The sequence below is a fragment of the Meles meles genome, chromosome 2 (genome assembly GCF_922984935.1).
Source record: "Meles meles chromosome 2, mMelMel3.1 paternal haplotype, whole genome shotgun sequence".
NCBI classification, from domain to species: Eukaryota; Metazoa; Chordata; class Mammalia; order Carnivora; family Mustelidae; genus Meles; species Meles meles.
The window spans coordinates 65677650-65695589 of NC_060067.1; the positions used below are offsets into that span (position 1 = coordinate 65677650).

The 17940-nt window shown below is 52.2% G+C and overlaps 2 protein-coding genes across 2 annotated transcripts in view; both read right to left on the reverse strand.

Annotated features, from left to right (window-relative positions):
- LOC123936842 (epididymis-specific alpha-mannosidase-like) overlaps window positions 1-4730 on the reverse strand; it is a 60288-nt gene extending 55558 nt beyond the window's left edge. The window contains 1 exon segment of the mRNA XM_045997394.1: window positions 4722-4730. Coding sequence (XP_045853350.1) covers window positions 4722-4730 — 9 coding nt within the window.
- Window positions 4731-5256: 526 nt separating this feature from the next.
- LOC123936843 (epididymis-specific alpha-mannosidase-like) overlaps window positions 5257-17940 on the reverse strand; it is a 62431-nt gene continuing 49747 nt past the window's right edge. The window contains exons 13-21 of the mRNA XM_045997395.1: window positions 17390-17664; window positions 13498-13689; window positions 12564-12816; window positions 11340-11450; window positions 11070-11262; window positions 9410-9547; window positions 7833-7945; window positions 6893-7013; window positions 5257-5408 (exon numbers count right to left, since the gene is read on the reverse strand). Coding sequence (XP_045853351.1) covers window positions 5257-5408; window positions 6893-7013; window positions 7833-7945; window positions 9410-9547; window positions 11070-11262; window positions 11340-11450; window positions 12564-12816; window positions 13498-13689; window positions 17390-17664 — 1548 coding nt within the window. The remainder of the gene's footprint in view (window positions 5409-6892; window positions 7014-7832; window positions 7946-9409; window positions 9548-11069; window positions 11263-11339; window positions 11451-12563; window positions 12817-13497; window positions 13690-17389; window positions 17665-17940) is intronic.

Below are 17940 nucleotides of genomic sequence, written 5' to 3' on the forward strand. Positions count from 1 at the left end.
AGTGTGCAGCTCAAACTTTGACCCCAAGATCAAGAGTCACACGCTCTACCAAATGAGACAGCCAGACACCCCATCTGCTTTAAAACTATTGTCTCTAAGCTCCAACATCTGCAACGAGTCCTAGCTGACTTTTTTTTAATTGTCTGTTTATTTATTTATTCTTTTTTTTTTCAGCGTAACAGTATTCATTGTTTTTGCACCACACCCAGTGCTCCATGCAATATGTGCCCTCCCTATTACCCACCACCTGGTTCTCCAACCTCCCACCCCCCACCCCTTCAAAACCCTCAGGTCATTTTTTAGAGTCCATAGTCTCTCATGGTTCACCTCCCCTTCCAATTTCCCTCAACTCCCTTCTCCTCTCCATCTCCCCATGTCCTCCATGTTTTTTGTTATGCTCCACAAATAAGTGAAACCATATGATACTTGACTCTCTCTGCTTGACTTATTTCACTCAGCATAATCTCTTCCAGTCCCGTCCATGTTACTACAAAAGTTGGGTATTCATCCTTTCTGATGGAGACATAATACTCCATAGTGTATATGAACCACGTCTTCCTTATCCATTCATCCATTGAAGGGCATCTTGGTTCTTTCCACAGTTTGGCGACCGTGGCCTTTGCTGTACCCCAATATAAACATTGGGGTACAGATGGCTCTTCTTTTCACTACATCTGTATCTTTGGGGTAAATACCCAGCAGTGCAATTGCAGGGTCATAGGGAAGCTCTATTCTTAATTTCTTCAGGAATCTCCACACTATTCTCCAAAGTGGCTGCACCAACTTGCATTCCCACCAACAGAGTAAGAGGGTTCCCCTTTCTCCACATCTTCTCCAACACGCGTTGTTTCCTGTCTTGCTAATTTTGGCCATTCTAACTGGTGTCAGGTGATATCTGAATGTGGTTTTAATTTGAATCTCCCTGATGGCTAGTGATGATGAGCATTTTTTCATGTGTTTGATAGCCATTTGTATGTCTTCATTGGAGAAGTGTCTGTTCATATCTTCTGCCCATTTTTTGATATGATTATCTGTTTTGTGTGTGTTGAGTTTGAGAAGTTCTTTATAGATCCTGGATATCCACCTTTTGTCTGTACTGTCATTTGCAAATATCTTCTCCCATTCCATGGGTTGTCTTTTGTTTTGTTGACTGTTTCCTTTGCTGTGCAGAAGCTTTTGATCTTGATGAAGTCCCAAAAGTTCATTTTCGTTTTTGTTTCCTTGGCCTTTGGAGACATATCTTGAAAGAAGTTGCTGTGGCTGATATCGAAGAGGTTACTGCCTATGTTCTCCTCTAGGATTCTGATGGATTCCTGTCTCACATTGAGGTCTTTTATCCATTTCGAGTTTATCTTTGTGTACAGTGTAAGAGAATGGTCGAGTTTCATTCTTCTACATATCCCAGCTGACTCTCTTTTCTCTTGAGTTGTGTTCCTTCCCCAAACAAGGAATTTTGGTTTCTGTCCTGAATGTTGTGAGTACTGTGCTATGGACACCCAGGATTCTATTATGTTACTCACAAGGCCTTTATGCCTTCTGTTTTACAAACATTTAACTTCTGAAGTGTAAGATGTTGCCCTTGATTGCATGGGGAGCAGCTAGAATCTCAGCGTGGTTCTTATACACCTGCTGGGCCATTTGGTATCTGCCATGTGAACCCAGAGTTGTGGGTAGAGCTCACACACAGAATGTGTGCTCTCATGTCTGGTTTTCTCCTCATTCCTGTGCCAGTTTCCAGAAGCTCTGTCCACTTCTTCTTCTGTTTTAAAGTTTAAAATCTTAATTCCGGTATAGTTAACATACAGCATAATATTAGTTTCAGGTATACAATGTAGCGACTCATGTCTTCCATCAACACTACCTGCCCAGAACAACAAGTACACTCCTTAATTCCCATCACCTGTTTCCCTTATCCCCCACCTTCCTCCCCACCATAACCATCAGTTTGTTCTCTAGAGTTCAGAATCTGTTTCTTGGCTTGTTTCTCTCTCTCTCTCTCTCTCTCTTTTTTGCCTACTGCTTCTTTTTTTATTGTTTATATACTGCTCTTTTTAAAAATTCTTTTAAATTTTTTTTATTTTTTATTTTTATATTTTTAAATTTTTTTTTATTTTTACAGTGTTCCAAGATTCATGTTTATGCACCACACCCATTGTTCCATGCAATATGTGCCCTCTTTAATACCCACTACCAGGCTCACACATCACCCCACCCACTCCCTTCCAAAACCCTAAGCTTGTGTCTAAGAATCCACGGTCTCTCATGGTTCATCTCCCCCTCCGATTTCCCACAATTCACTCTTCCTCTCCTTTTCCTAGTGTCCTTCAAGTTATTCCATATGTTCCACAAATAACTGAAACCATATGATAATTGACTTTCTCTGCTGATTTCACTCAGCATAATCTCCTCCAGTCCTGTCCATGTTGATACAAAAGTTGGGTATTCATCCTTTCTGATGATGGCGTAATATTCCATGTATATATGGACCATATCTTCTTTATCCATTTGTCTATTGAGGGGCATGGTGGGAATGAAGCTGGTGCAGCCACTTTGGAAAACAGTGTGGAGAATCTTAGAAACTAAAAATAGAGCTACCCTATGACCCTGCAATTACACTGCTAAGTATTTACCCCAAAGATACAAATATAGTGAAAAGTAGGGTCATATGTATCCCAAAGTTCTTAGCATCAATGGCCACAATTGTCTACTGCTTCTTAACGTCACTAAGAGATCCATCCCATTGTCGATTGTCCTGAAAGGTTAAGGATGAGAACCGTCCTTGGGCTAAATGCCAACAAAAAGAACCCAGAAGAAACCCTAGTGGCCCATGTGATGGACGCTGTCAGGGAGCGCCTGGAGATGTGCCACGTCCACTCTGGAGACCAGTGTTCAGCATTCAGGAGCATCAAGGGGCTAGTGAGGAGGAGAAGAGCAACTCCACAGCACCCTGGGGCACCCTAATCCTCAGCTTCCTCATCTGTGAAATAGGCCAAGGACTGGCCTCCCTCAAGATGGCCAGAACTACTTTTCTTTCCCCTATGGATCTCTTTCTGGAGGCCAGCACACTGTACACGGAGAGCCACCTACTAAGTGAATCAATGAATCAATGAATGAATGTCATGAGGGTTCATGGCACTGACCTACATGACCCCATGCAATTCCTGTAGGTTCTCATGTGATCCTCAGGAGAACCCAGCTGACCTGCCCCTGCCCATCCAAGAGTCAGTCCTTGTGACACTGAGGGTGTACTTCGGCCTGTGCCTGACAGAACCAGGCTCAGATTCCAGCTCCTCACCTAAAGCTCAAAGACCCAGTGGGGGATCGCTTTGTTCCAGAAACAGCCACGTACATTTTATGGCAGCAGCTGGGTTGATGCGTCAGAATCCGAGAACAGCATCATGGGCACTGGGCAAGTGGGAGCAGAGTGGGGCTCCCATTTGCCCAAAAACAGCATCCAGATCACTGAATAATTTATGGTTCATGCAGGTGTGACTCCCTCGAGGCTGCCTCGGCTGATGTACCCGTTCCACCCATGTCAGCTTGTATTGCCATGAGCACCCAGCTCCCTTGGGTCCCTGCAGGATTTCAGATCACCCTTGGATCAGAGCAATTTGTCCCCCTGTCATGCTTTTGAACCACCAACCCTGGGTGCCTAGAGGGCGTGGGCCATGTGGGGCCCCGGGGCTCCTGTCTGGGCATGAGGTTGGGCCCCCAACACACCCCAGGACTCATATCACATGACCGACCTGGTCACCCAGAGCCTTGACATGCACTCGGGGCCCCTCCTAGGGGAGGCTGGGCCAGGGTGAGGGTCCCTGGAGGAATGGGCTCTTCCAGGAGATGGTCAGTCCCAGGCCAACTGTCCTGGATGCAAGAGGTCAACAGGGCCGGGGTGGCCCCATCTTCCCCACTTCATTCTTCTCTGAACAGAAGCCACAGAAAACCTTCATCACTGCAACTTTGATCCAGGGATTAAACATTGATCAAGGGCCACGTGTGCCTATGTCTGCTTCCAGCCTGGGGATACAGTGGGGAAAAGCCAGAAGTTTCCTCCTCTGTGAAGCACACGTCCAGGGGTAGGAGACAGCTGCTTCCTGCCATAATGAACAAGGGCAGCTGGAAGGGCCATGAAGGAAGAGAAAGTCTAGAAGGGGAGGACACTGGCAGGGGGAGGGCGGTGTTGGTGACACCTGCCATAGAGTGGTCAGAGGAGAAGGTGACCTGGAGTAGAGACCTGAATGAGCCAGGGAGGGAGCAGTGCAAGCCAGCTGGTAGGAGTTTCTGGGCAGAGGGAATGGCATGTGCCAAGGCTCTGCATTGGGACTGTACTTGCGTGTCAGAGGCATTGGGAGAAGGCTGATGTGACTGACACAGTGAAGGATGGGACCCGGGGCTGGAGTTCAAGGTGGAGCCCACAGGCAGCAGGGAAGACTCTGGATCACACTGACAGAGTCAAGAACCCGGACCACACAATGTGCTGAAGGCTTCCAGACCCCGCCATTCAAGTTCCCAGGACAGTCTGGCACACACAGGAATGGCAATGAGGGAACAGAGGAAGGGCTCCTAAAGGTGCCTTGATGACAAGGGACAATCCAATTCCACTGTAACCTCAGTCCCACAAGGCTTGGAACCCATACAGCTGAAGGTGCTGGGAATCCTCTTCAGGATCCCACTCCCACCCCAGGTCCCTGTCCTAGGAGAGCGTCACACAAACCGGGCACCTGGGCCATTTCCGACACAGCCCATGGAGAGCCGCCCAGGAGCCTGTCGGGGGTCAGGCCTTGAGGCGTCTGCTCTTCCCACAAAGACCACCCTAGCCTGAGGGTCATCTTTCCACAGCCTCCCTGAATTGACCCCTATGCCCCCCACATGCTCAGAAGGCCCCCTGTTCTTCCAGGGTCCCCACCCGCACCCATCATTAGGGACACAGTAGGCCTGCATGTCACACTGGTGACCTGGGCAAGAGGGGGTGAGGCCTGTGTGTCAGGTGCCTTTCCTGTCACTCTGGGTACTCCCCTCTGACTTATAGGAGCTTTCTGATGACTCCTGCATGGGCATGAGGAGTGAGTGTGCATGCAGACATCACCCAGGGGGGACGATAAGAGAGGCCAGTTCTAGAGCCCCAGGAGAACATGTGAAATGCAATTTTTATTTAAAGCACAACAAAATCCCCAATCTGACCATTTTCTCCATTAGCTTATCGGGGGGGGGTCCTCACTCATCCTCCCATACTGCTTTTCCATGTCCTGGGTCCTGTTACTTTTCCTGGGGCTCCTGGGGTTGCCTTGAGGTTACAGAGTCAGCCAAGGACTCACTGCTATGAAAGTGGATGAAGAACGTCCGAATTTCCTTCGGGTAGATGGTGACCTTCGTGCCTTGCAGGGATGTCGAGTGAGAGCTGGAGCTGCCTGGAGGAGCAGAGGTGGTCTGTCCTTAGAACCACCTGCTTCCTCGGGGTGTTTCCACCCATATTCCCCTCATACACCGCACCCACCTACACTCTAATGTGGCTCTTTGATGAAGGCCCTTGGCTGACCCATCCCACCAGGACTCCCACTGCCATGGGCCCCTTGCATTTTGGCCCTCCCATTAGCAAAATATGTAGGTGATCCTGGCCACGCATGGTCTCATTTCCCATGGGGTGTAGCTCAATTCCTAGAGCTTTCTCACTGAGGCCACCTGGTGGGGCTGCACTTTATATTACTGGGTTCCACTAAATTCAGTCTTGGGAGGGAAGCTTGTTCATCCATCTATCCATCTATTCTTCCATCCATCCAACCACCCATTCATCCATCCACCCATCCATCCATCTGTCCGTCCATTCATCCACCCACCCATCTATCAACCCACCCATCCATTCATCTATCATCCAACAATCCATCCATCCATCCACCCATCCGTCCATCCATTCATTCATCATCGATTCATCATCCTGCAAAAAGAAAGACACATCTACACCTCTACCCACCCATTCATCCATCCATCTACCCATCCATTCATCTATCATCTATACATCATTCATCATATATCTACCAATCCATCTATTCATTCATCAATCATCACCTATTCATCCGTCCTTCCATCCATCCATCCACCCATCCATGATCCATTAGTGTATCCACGAATCCATCTTTCCTTTCACTCATACAAACACTCACGCTTACACAAAGCCATCCATTCATCCACACAACCACCATCCATCCATCCATTGTCATCAATCCATCCATCCATCCATCCATCCATCCCATTCATTCATCATCTATCCATCATCAGTCTACAAATACATCCACCCATCCATTTATCCACCTATCTACCCATCCATCCATCCATCCAACACCATCTATCTATTCCCAATGACTAAGTGTCCATCTACATAGAAAGCACTCAGCTGCATGCAGTGGACAGAGAAGACCCATGGGAAAGAGGAAAGAGGGTGAAAGAGGAATGGAGGAGGAGCCTGACCCAGCCCTGGACTCTGCCAAAGCTTGAGTAGGAGTGGGCCAGAGAGAAGGGGACAAGGGTGATCCAGGAAGAGGGAACAGAATGGGAAAGACAGGGGGGCATAAAGCTGCCTGTGGTTCCCGGGATCTGATGGTGGTGTGTGCGGTGTGAGACACAGCATGACAGACGTCAGACCCCCTTGGGATATGCTTGCCAGTTCAGGACTCACCCAGGACAGTGACTGGGGGTGTGGTCTGCAGACACACACAGGCATACACCTATGCACACTGACCCATGGTAGATTCTGGATGGTACAGAATCAGAGAAGCCGAGTAGCCCGCTCAAGGTCACACAGGCCATAAGGGATCTAAGCAGGATCTGGCCTGCTCCTGAGCCAGGCTGGGGGAGGGCTGGGATTCCCAGGCTCAGCCTGAACCAGAAGTTCTCAAACCTCTGCTGTGGGGACCATCCCGAGTCTTCCAGCTCCAGCGGCGCAGCGTGCTCACATCCCAGGTCCCTGTGAGCGAGCGCTCTTCCACCGCCACCACGGACCCCAGCCCCTGCAACACGACCTGAGGGACAGGAAGGAGCACAGGGAGTGTGAGCTATCACCAAGGCCCCAGATAGAGCAAAAGCAAGGCAGGAGCAGGGGTGACACCCATGCTTGGGACACAACACACCACCACATGAATTCTTCCAGCAAATCCCCAGAGGGAACTGTGTGCCCATTTCACAGATGAGGACACTGAGGCCAGGACCAGCATGCTTTCCCAGGAACTGCACTGAATAAGCGTACCCAGGGGAGGCGGGCACAGGAACTGCCTCCATTGTCCAGACCCTTCTCCCCAGTATGGCTCAGGGGGCAGCCCAGGGTGAGGCCAGGAGTGGTTATCCATCCCAAGAAAACAGGGACTCAGCCTCCTGTGCGAGGACAGAGGTAGGTGGCCCCTTCTGGCCTGACCAGGAAGGGATGGCTGGCCCAGAGGTGGGAGGTTTCTGGAGAAGCTTCCCTGAACTGACACAGGGAGAAAACACTCAGAAGCGAGACCCCATTTGCTGCTGCCTTCCCGCTTCTGCAGACCTATCTGCTTGTGAGGCTGTGCCTGCAGGTGACCACAGAGGATGAGCCAAAGAGAACAGCCAGCACGCCAGCGAGGCCAGCTGCAGGACACAGCGACACAGGAAGGGACCCGAGAAGAAGCAGCAAGAATGCAGAGAGGAGGGTGGGATGCCCACGTGCCCGCACAGCACCCACTCCAGGGTGAGCGAGAGCACCCCAGGCATCTCTGCTGAGGTCTTTGCCAGAGGGGATTTCCACACTGGGGTTTGCCTGCCTGTTGGGGCTTCAGGCCACATCCAGGGAGCCTGTCACAGGATCTGAGGGCTCTTACCTCCAGGTTCACACTCACGGGCTGAGACAGGACCAGGTCCTCCCCCACCTCATGCAGGTGATGGAGCCGCAGCAGGACACGGCGGAGGTCCACCTTGGCCTTCCTTCCATGGCCTTCAGGGACAGAAGGACCCGCATCAGTGCCAATCCTCTTGTCTGGGCCCAGCACTAGACACCTGCCCTTCACTTCCTACCCTCAGCCTCCCTGGGAGGCAACTGACACAGTCCCTGCTTCATATTACTGCTGCACAAGGGTTATGAAAAATCCCTTCTACCTGTTCCAGGGAGTGGTTATGGATTGGAGCCCTAGGGTCAGGCAGGTCCTCTGTCTCCTGATGATGGTGGGGGTGGGGTGGAGTGAGGACATGCTGATGTCCAGGACAACACACCTGCTTCATATTGCGGCCCTGAGCTCAGGGAGATGGCGGTTGGGTCTCACTCCATCCCTGAGGCTTCCCTCACTCTGCCCCTCACTCCCTGCTCTCCAGGGAGGAGGGACCTTCATTCAACAGGTCTGGGGCACCCTCAGGCCAGCCCCTTTCTCCTCCTATTTGGGAGCTAGCTGTCTACAGGAGACGTATTCTCTTGCATTTGGCCACACACACCAGTGGGAAGGGAACACTCTGCCTTGTAAGGGAGGCTCCCCGCCCAGCATCTTCTGTGATGGGGATTCCTGGTAATGGGGTTCAGTGCTAGAAAGTCACTTGGCTGCAGGCGTAAGCCATGGTCCCCAAGATCCACTTTATCAGATAAAAGTGTTATCTGGCCTGTTGCCTCTTCCTTTTCCTCCTTCTTAAATCTGCAGAATCATACTGAGCCATCCTTGGTGACTGGCAGGAACTAGGTGGGGCTCTAGGGGACAAAATGGTACCTGAGGGGCAGCTAGCCCTGCCTTTGAGTGCTCACACTGGAAAGGGGAAGATAAGGTGTGGCTGGAACTTTGGCAACAGGATGAGTCAGCTCATGGCAGGTGTCACCTCCACCAGGAAGCCCTCCATGATACCCTGCTGGGGGTATAATGTGAATACTAACATCACTGGCTGGTGACTTGGCTGATTCCCCCTCTAGTCAGAGAGCTCTGTGAGTCTAGGGGCCTTGCCTACCTTGGTCACTGCTGACTACCCAGTGCCTGGCACAAGAGACATCTGTTCAGTGTATGAATAGAAGTTCTGGACAGTCAGGCTTCCTGGGTTCAGAGGACGAGTGGGACTGGCTGTTCAGGGTTCTAGGAGGTATCCCTGAGGAGCAGGACTGCACTGAAGGCTTAGGGTCTGACAGATGGTGGATGATGATTGGGAGCTGGTGGTGGGGTTAGCAGGGATCCATCAGAGAATGTGTGGACATATCCTGGGCTGGGGTCCATGTCCACAGTGTACCCTGCTTACTGAGTGACACCGGTCCACCACAGCCTGTCTGTGGGTCTGGGCCTCCGCTTTGGGTAGAGAAGGGGATCAGGTGACCATGCAGAAGCAGGACAACTCTGAGAGGAGCCCACATTGTCTGGTGATAGATGTGGGACCAGGTTGCCATGGGGAAGGAGCCATGGCACCTGCCTCGACACCTGGACACCTGCCTCACCTTTCTGGAGATTCTGCAGGTGCTCTGTGTGGTTGGAGCTGTAGTTCCAGCCTGGGATGCTGAGGATCTGAAGGTGAAGACCTGGGGGCAGGGTCACGGCTTCTTGCTGTTGGGGTTCTGGGAGATTCTGGGCAATCGCTGTAGGGTAGACACACAGAGCTGGGACAAGCATTGGGGCCAAGCTCCTCCTCTTAGCAGTGAGAGGTCTCCACACCATGTGCCCTCATTCAGGCAATCTGGCTCCTGCCCATGTGGATCCCACAGGGAGGACAACCTGAAGCACCTGCTGGTCCCAGTGCCTCAGGCATCCCTTTCCTGCCATTGTCCATGGACATCGTTCCACCTGGATGCCTTTCCTCCACCTGTCCACAGGCTCAGATTACAGAGTCTAAGAGCTGGAAGGACCCTGAATCTCTAGTACAGCCATTTCAAAGTAGAGATGGGGAGTCTACCACCCAGAGAGGTGATGGGGTTTGTTCCAGATCACAGGGCAGTTTCAGGCAGAGCCCTGATTTCAATGCAAGGTGTGGGATGCCAGCTCTTCTCTAGTCATCCATGGCCCCCCTGCTCAGAAGGCACCTCAGCCCCCTCCTCCTTCCAGGAAAAGCCCTTTCAGCTCTGGGCTCAAGCTGGGGCCCTACCTCCTTGCAGTCCCTAGGCCACAGTGATTGGTCCAGGCTCAGACCACAAATTCCTCTCTGCACCAGTCAGAAGCTTTCCCTGGAACTGTTGTACTTAAGCCTGGGACAATTGTGCTCATTTCTTTTGCTGAGGTTGGGAGAGAGGAAGTGGGACAGAGAATATCAAGCAGACCCCTCTACAGTCCAGGGGCCTAATGCAGGGCTTGATCCCATAAGCCAGAGATCATGAACTGAACTGAAATCAGGGGTTGACTGCCTACCAACTGATTCACCCAGGTGACTCTAGGTGTTTCATTCGTTTAATGATGTTCCAAAAATACCATTTCTAAACATGATCATTATTTATTTTCCCCATTTTTAATTATTTTCATACAGGTCCAGCCTGTTTTAAGTCAGTAGTGGTCTGAGTGGAGGGAATTCATGAGCTTTGCAGATCAGACCTTGGACAGGAATCTCCCTCACCTGGTGACAGCATACCCAGAAGTCAAATAAAGCAAATATTCTAATATTGATCTTCTAGGTGTGAAGCCATATATTGGCTCCCTCTGAATATGTCATATTCAGAAAGAAACAGAGGGTCGCCTGGGTGGCTCAGTGTGTTAAAGTCTCTGCCTTCGGTTCAGGTCATGATCCCAGGGTACTGGGATCGAGACCCATGTCAGGCTCTCTGCTCCGCAGGGAGCCTGCTTCCTCCTCTCTCTCTGCCTGCCTCTCTGCCAACTTGTGATCTCTCTCTCTGTCAAATAAATAAATAAAATCCTTAAAAAAAAATGAAGGAAACTCAGGGAAAAGACAGAAGGTAGAATAGGTGTGAGTCTCAGAAATGCTCCCACCACCTATATGAGCTTGAGTGAATCCTGAACCTCTTTGCCCGAGTTTGCCGACACCTTATATGAGGACTTTGGATCAGAGACCCTGAGCTCCCTTCTTCCCAACGTTGTCCAGATCAGTGGTGGTCTACACCCCTCCCCAAGTCTACCCGGCCAGGTGGGCTCATTCTGGTATGAACACTCCCTTACCATTCAGCTCTCTTAACAGCACTATGGGTCTGTGCTGCAGCGCCAGCCCACTCCTCTGGCGCAGGCCCGCCGTGAGCGGCCGGGGTCCCAGCAGGAGCCAGAGCACGGGGTGGACAACAGAGGTGTCGTCCAGTGTGAGGTCATAATCCAGAGCCCAGTCAAAGTTGTTCCTCAGCCGGCGATGGAGCATGACCTGCAGGGGAGAGCTGTCTGACAGGCCCCCCTCCCACCTGCTCCCACCCTGGGTGGCCAAGAGTGCCCACATCCTACCTCCACCTGGCCGTTCCCTTGGCTGGAGACGCCATGTGCCTGCTCGGACAGCAGCACCAGCCTGCTTTGGCTGTCCTCGATGAAGGCGGACTGAACCATGGGGTAGTAATTCTGTGCACACAAACATGGCCATACTGGCTGTCAGGGCAAAGTACAGGCAGGACTGCTGATCAAGGTCCCCCTCGGGCAACCCCTGCCTGTCCCCCACACAGGCACAGCAACTGCTCAGGGTGCAGCAGGAAGACTATGGTAGAGGCTTTGACCACAGAGCCCAACAGACTGTCATTGACACGCAGATGCACTGCTTCCTGCCCATCTGTGCTGGGAACTGAGTTTCCTCATTGGGACCTCAATTTCCCCACTCACACAACAGGCTCAAGACCCAATGTGCACATTCCTATGTGAGTGATGAGGGGTGCATGGAGCTCAGGTGCTATGGGTGCAGGGCCAAGGTTTACTACAGAGACAGAGGGCTAAGTCTGGTCTGGGGCAGCAGCCACACTCCCCATGCTCTGTGCTCTGCTGGAGCAAATGGCCTGGAAGGACCCAAAAGGATGGTCAGGAGCCCCTGCACTGCATGGGAGAGTGAGCAAGCAGGGATGAGGGGACCAGAACTCACAAGCAGAGTAGGGTGAGGATATAGCCCACTGGGTCCCCTGGGTGGAATAAGGACTAATGATTACTGGGGTCACAGGAGACCCCCAGTGTGGGCTTCACCTGGATTGTTCCCACTGACCCTCCCAGCCCTGGGGACCGAGGTTATTCCTTCCACTGGGGTCGTGGGGAGCCATAGGGAGGCCAACCCACTTGTCCAGGGTCACAGAGCTGGAGCCCTGGGATGGGGGAGCTGATGTGTGGCTTCAGGCCATGCTCACTTTGAACAAACTGCCAGGTGGTGTCTCTGCCGCAGCACCTGGCAGGGGTCAGGCCCTCCAAGCCTTTGACCAGCATCGGCTCAGAAATCTCAGAACGACTCCCCCAAGGAGGCACTCATCTACACAAAGGAAACCGAGGCACAGACAGGGACAGGGTCGGCCCAGTGTCTGTGGTGGCACCAGATTTCAGACACCAGGGGTGACCCGAGACAGGGTCCTCCACCCTAGCAGCACAGGTGGGCAAGGGGGGTCTCAGGGGTGCTGGAACGGGCTTCCTGCTCTGGCCTTCTGGAAAAGGGCCATCAGGCTTCCCTGTGGGTGCAGGTCCAGCAGGCATCCTAGGGCCTACCCGAGCAATGCTGTTGGTCGCGTGTTCCCGGAAGACTCTCCGCTGCATCTGGAAACCGTTGCTGTCCGAGTAGAGGATTTGCCGGTTGTGGAGACTGGTGCTGGTCCTCAGGATGGCCTCACGGTTCAGCTCCAAGGGGCCCACGCGGTACTCCTGCTCGATGCGACGGCAGAGCAGCTCCCCACCATGGCCGACCGGCACGTGGGCAAGCCGGGAGTAGATGGCATATGTGTGATTCCGGTCTCTCTCCTTCCTGGAGGAGAATTGGGACTCAGTGGGTCAGGCTCTGGGAACTTTGCAGATGTCCCTCCCTCCTCCTTCCCCCTTCATCCGTCCCTCCTTCCCTCCTTCCCTTCCTCGCTCCCTCCCCATTTGTCTTCCTCTCTTCTTTCCCTCTTTCCTCTCTTCCTTTTTCCTTCCTTCCTGTTTCCATGACCCCTTCTCTCCTTCCCTCCTTCTTGCAGTCAGGCAGAGAGTCAGGGAGCCATCCTGGGCAATATAATGGGAAGAGCCTGGTCCCTGATAATACAGAGCTTGGGGGGCCTGACCAGGATGGCTTAGGTCTGTGCTGTCACACAACTTCTGGTGTAAGTCATTATCCTTGTGGGTTCCTGTCCCAACTCTGACATTGGACACCAGCCAAGAGGTACAGCCCATGCAGTGGGGCCAGGATGCCCCACTCTGGAACAATCATGTCTGCATCAAGCTCCCATCAAAAACGAGCTGGTATCAGGAACACACATGGACCCTGACTCCCTCCGGGAACGAGCTGTGTCAGGGGCATGCATGTACCCTGACTCCCTCTGAGAACGAGCTGGTATCAGGCACATGCATGGACCCTGACTCCCTCTGAGAATGAGCTGGTGTCAGGAACACACATGGACCCTGACTCCCTCGTAACCTGACCAAGTGCACCAAGGGAGCCCCAGCACACCTGTAGAAGAACTGCCGGATCTCCGTCATGAGCTTTCCCGCCACAATCTTCATCCCCACACTTTTCCATGGGCGCTTTGCACTCTCAGTGGGTGTAAACACAAAGTTATCAGATATAGGGCCATATTTCAAATTACCGTTGACATGGTACTCCATGAACTCCTGGGTCACCCGCACTGTGCTGTTACTCTCTCTGCAGGGACAGGAAAGGGAAAGCAGTATTCTCTCATGCACGTGTGTCCCGAGCATTGCCTTGTCATCTGGGAGCTGGTGAACAGCCTTCTATGCAGACACCCACCTCCACCAGAAGCAGAGTAAAGAGACCTCAGCAGAACCTTGGTGACAGTCACAAGGCTCCTCGGTGACACCCATGCACACGGTTCAGATAAAGTCCGTGAGACACCCTCTCGCCTGAGCCAAGTGGCCTTAGATCCTTCCATGTGCTGGGGGGACCCCACTCAGGAGGGCAACAGAGGCTACATAACAGGCTCCCGAGAGCATAAGCAGAGGACACTGAAGCTGCCCTGAGGGAACGTCCCCCGGAGGTGGTGTCTGGTCATCAGGCAGCCAGCAGGGCCACCCCACACCTTTCAGATGGACCCCAAGGAGCACAAGCAAGGACTTGGTCATGCAGACCCCCAGGCATCCAGATGTGAGGAGTCAGCACCTTCACTCACTTCACCGCCTCCTCCTGACTCCCGAGGGCAGGGAATATGAACCCACCTCACTCCCAAGGCCCGCGAACCTGGGGGCCCTGATCCCTGGCACAGGACCTCATGTCTGAGAAGAAAGAGCCCTAGACAGGACTCAGGTTCTGTTACAACCTCACGATCTGGGCTCATTCCATTTGGTTCAGATACTGGGGTTGGGATGCAGGGTAGGGTAAGAATGGGCAGAAACTCAGAGCCCTGTAGACACATGGATGGTGTAGACACGTGTATGGTCTGTGTATGGTCTTCTGTGTGTGGTCTAAGTAAAGGCACAGCCACGTACTGGGATCGGGGCGTGAGGCTGCGGGTACAGAACATAAAGAAGTGCCCCTTCCACACCCATTTGGGAGATTTCTGTGCTATTGTGTTGGGCATGGACGGGAAGACAGGGGATCATCTGTGAAGGGCCCCTCTGGCCCCTCTGAAGAGGCCAGAAAAGGTCCTGCTCATTAGTCTGGCCCAAACACTTTCCCTTCGGCTGCAGGCTGCCCACGCCCCACTCCCTGCATCAGCTCTGCTGGGCGTTGTCGGGGAGAGACTGGAGGAGTAAAACATGCTCCATCTGCTGTGGGAATAACACAGAGCCCAAGGTGGGACGAGAACCTCATGCCCACGGCAGCATGGACTGACCTTGGACACATGATGCTAGGGGGAGGGAGCCAACCCCACAGGCTGCATGGAGTTCATCCTCTGGTATGAAATGTCCAAGTTAGACAAACCCAGAGACAGAGAAGGGTCAGAGAGGCCCTGACTGTGGCAATGCTCACATGAGCTTTGAGTGTCCTAACCCCACAGACGGGGAGCATTTCCGTGGCTGAGCTGCATGGTCAGCAAATTCTACCCACGGTGCTGTCCTGTGACAAAAAAGTCCCTCCACCCAACCTGCCCTGGGGTGGTTTCTGCACATGGTGACTGCCCCCTTGGGCCCTGCACAGGAGGCTCCTACCATGGAACAGTTTTCCCCTTGTCTGTGCCCATGATTTCTCTGGCCCTTCCAGTCCTCAGGTCTGGCTCCAGGTGCCTCCTGCCCACCAAGACTCCTCTGAGCCACTTCCCTCCATTTCCACAGCTCCTTCTCTCTGTGACCAGTGGTCAGGCACTGGGCCATCAGTTTACCCTGGAGGGGATTTCAGGGACCCATAAGTATCACCCAGTTCTCACCCAGCCAAAAGGAACAGAGACAGACGGGGGTGAAGGGATGGTCAGCGGGCTAAGAGTGTACTACTAGACATGCTGAGTAAAGGGTCATGGCTGAGGATGATGCCTTCATGAATTGCACACAGGGAAGGCGAGGTGGGACTGGCCCAGCAAGGGCTGTCTAGTTGGGCATCAGGCCTGACTGGACAGCATCCCAAGGCCAGCCTGGGGACTCTGCTCTGACCAGGGAGGCTCAGAAGTTGGCTGGCCTGGCCCGGGTTCTACTGCTCTCCCCATCCTCCCCTCCCCACCCAAGCTAGCTGCAGTCAGCTCCTTCTACCTGCCACACCCTCTCTCAAGGAGATCTTTAGAATGATGAAGGACATGGCTCTGATGGGGTCCCCCCGTGGGGAACTTCCTAGTGCGGTGAGACTCCAAAGCTGTGCACCGCTGCCCTCAGGGTGATCTCCAGGGTGACACCCATACTCCTCTCTCCCTTCTCTTTCCTTCCCTCACTTTCTGCTAGCTACTCCTCCCAGACTTTCTGTTCCTCCTGCATTTCCAATCCAGTTGGGAGGTCACATCAGGAAATGTAGTTGGGTTAGAATGACAACTATCTGGGTTGTGGCCTGGGGATGGACAGGGCTGGCCCCAAAACATTTGGGAGGCTTTTTCCTGGGGGCCATCTGCTTTTTCTGCTTTTTCAACAACTAGTTACTGGATGAACAGATGTGTGGATGGCTGGCTGGATGGATGGCTGGATGGATGGATGGATGGGAGGATAGACAGGGATAGATCAAATGATAATTGGATAGATGTATGTGTGTAAGCATGAATGAGTGGGTGAGTAGGTCAATATATGAATAGATTGGAGGGTGTGTGGTTGGGTATGTAGGCAGATAGATACATGAATGGATGGAAGGTGAGGGAATGGATGGGTGGATGGTTGAGTGAGTGAGTGAGTGGATGGTGGATGGTTGTGTGGTTGGGTATATATATAGATGACTGTGAGTATAATGGATGGATGAAAGGAGGGGTGGTTGGGTGTATGGATGGATGGAGGAAGGATGGATCTGAGGATGTGAGAAGGTAGCTTATCGGTGGTTGGGTGCTTTGGTGTGCAGATATAAAATGATACTTGTGGGAGTTAGCAGGTGGATGGGTGGTCGGTTAGTTGAATAAATGGATGAACAAGAAGGATAGTGTATGGAAAGATGGATGGATGAATGGATGGATGGATGGATGGATGGATGGATGGATGGATGGTTGGATGTTAGAGTAAGGTGATGGATGGATGGGTGGATGGTGGATAGATGTTTAAAGAAGAAGGTTAGTGGGTGTATGGATAGATGGATGGAATGATGGATGGATGGATGCATGGATGAATATATATAGACAGTGGGAAGATAGTGGATGGATGGAAGGATTGGTGGTTGGATGAGTGGATGTATGGAGGATGGATGGATGAGAAGGTGTATTAAAGTGGCAGATGGGTTACTGCATGGGTGGTTTGATGTGTGGATACATGGATGGTTGTGGGGGTGGTCGGGTTATTGGATACATGGATGAACAAGAAGGATAACGGTTGGATGGATGGATGGGTGGATGGATGGATGGGTGGGGGGATGGATGGATGACTAGATGGATGAGTAGATGGATGAATGGACGGAAGGGTGAGTGGATGGATGAGTATAAAATGGGTAAGTAGATGGATGCATAAGTGGTTATTGGGTGGGTGGGTACATGGATGGTTATGTTTCTCTAAATTTAAGACAGTGAGTAAAGTGAATATTATATATTCTCTCTGAGTGAGGTTTCACATCCACTTTGTGTGGATCAACAGCCCTGGAATGATAAAATTCATGCAGGGTTTTCCTGTAGTGGTCTAGTCTCACAGTTGCAGAAATAAAGCTAATAACACAGAAAGGGACTTCACCACATTCTGATGATTCCCCTAGCGGGTGAGGACACAGGCAGGTGGGAGAATGATAAGCCCAGGTCTCAGCATACACTTCTGTCTCAGAGTCAGCAATGGCTTTGCCTCACCTCTCCAAGATGCTGTGCATCAGGTTAGTGTCAGCATCCAGGAACACAGTGTAACAGTCATTCTCCACAGAAATTAGGTGCCTACCCCTTGGACCAGCATGTGTCTCTGGCTTGCGGGCAAAGTTGGAGGTTTTAGCCAGACTGGCACCCAACTGCTTGGTGTCTTCTTGAGTCCCCTGGGCACGCCTGATACTGTAGTGTCGGTAACTGAGGCCCGGGATTGTGGTCAGCACATGCAAGTCATAAGCGGTTTGCTTCTCTTTTGACTCCTGGACCTGCAAGGCCAAGAGAAGAAAACAAAATGGTGAGTATCAGGGCAGGAGGACTCCCAGTGTCCTCACTCTACTGTGACTTGCACACCTCCTGGATGGGGTGTTCACTACCCTCGGACAGCAGGGTCTTTCCGTCATTGGACTGTGCTGAGTTCCCTTCAGGCATCCTCCCTGCTCACAAGGGTCCTGCCCCAGCCCCCACCTTCCTCCCTGGCCTCCCTCACTCCTCAAACTCCAGCATCAGCACCGCCCTCACTACCCAGCACCCCTGGTGTTTCT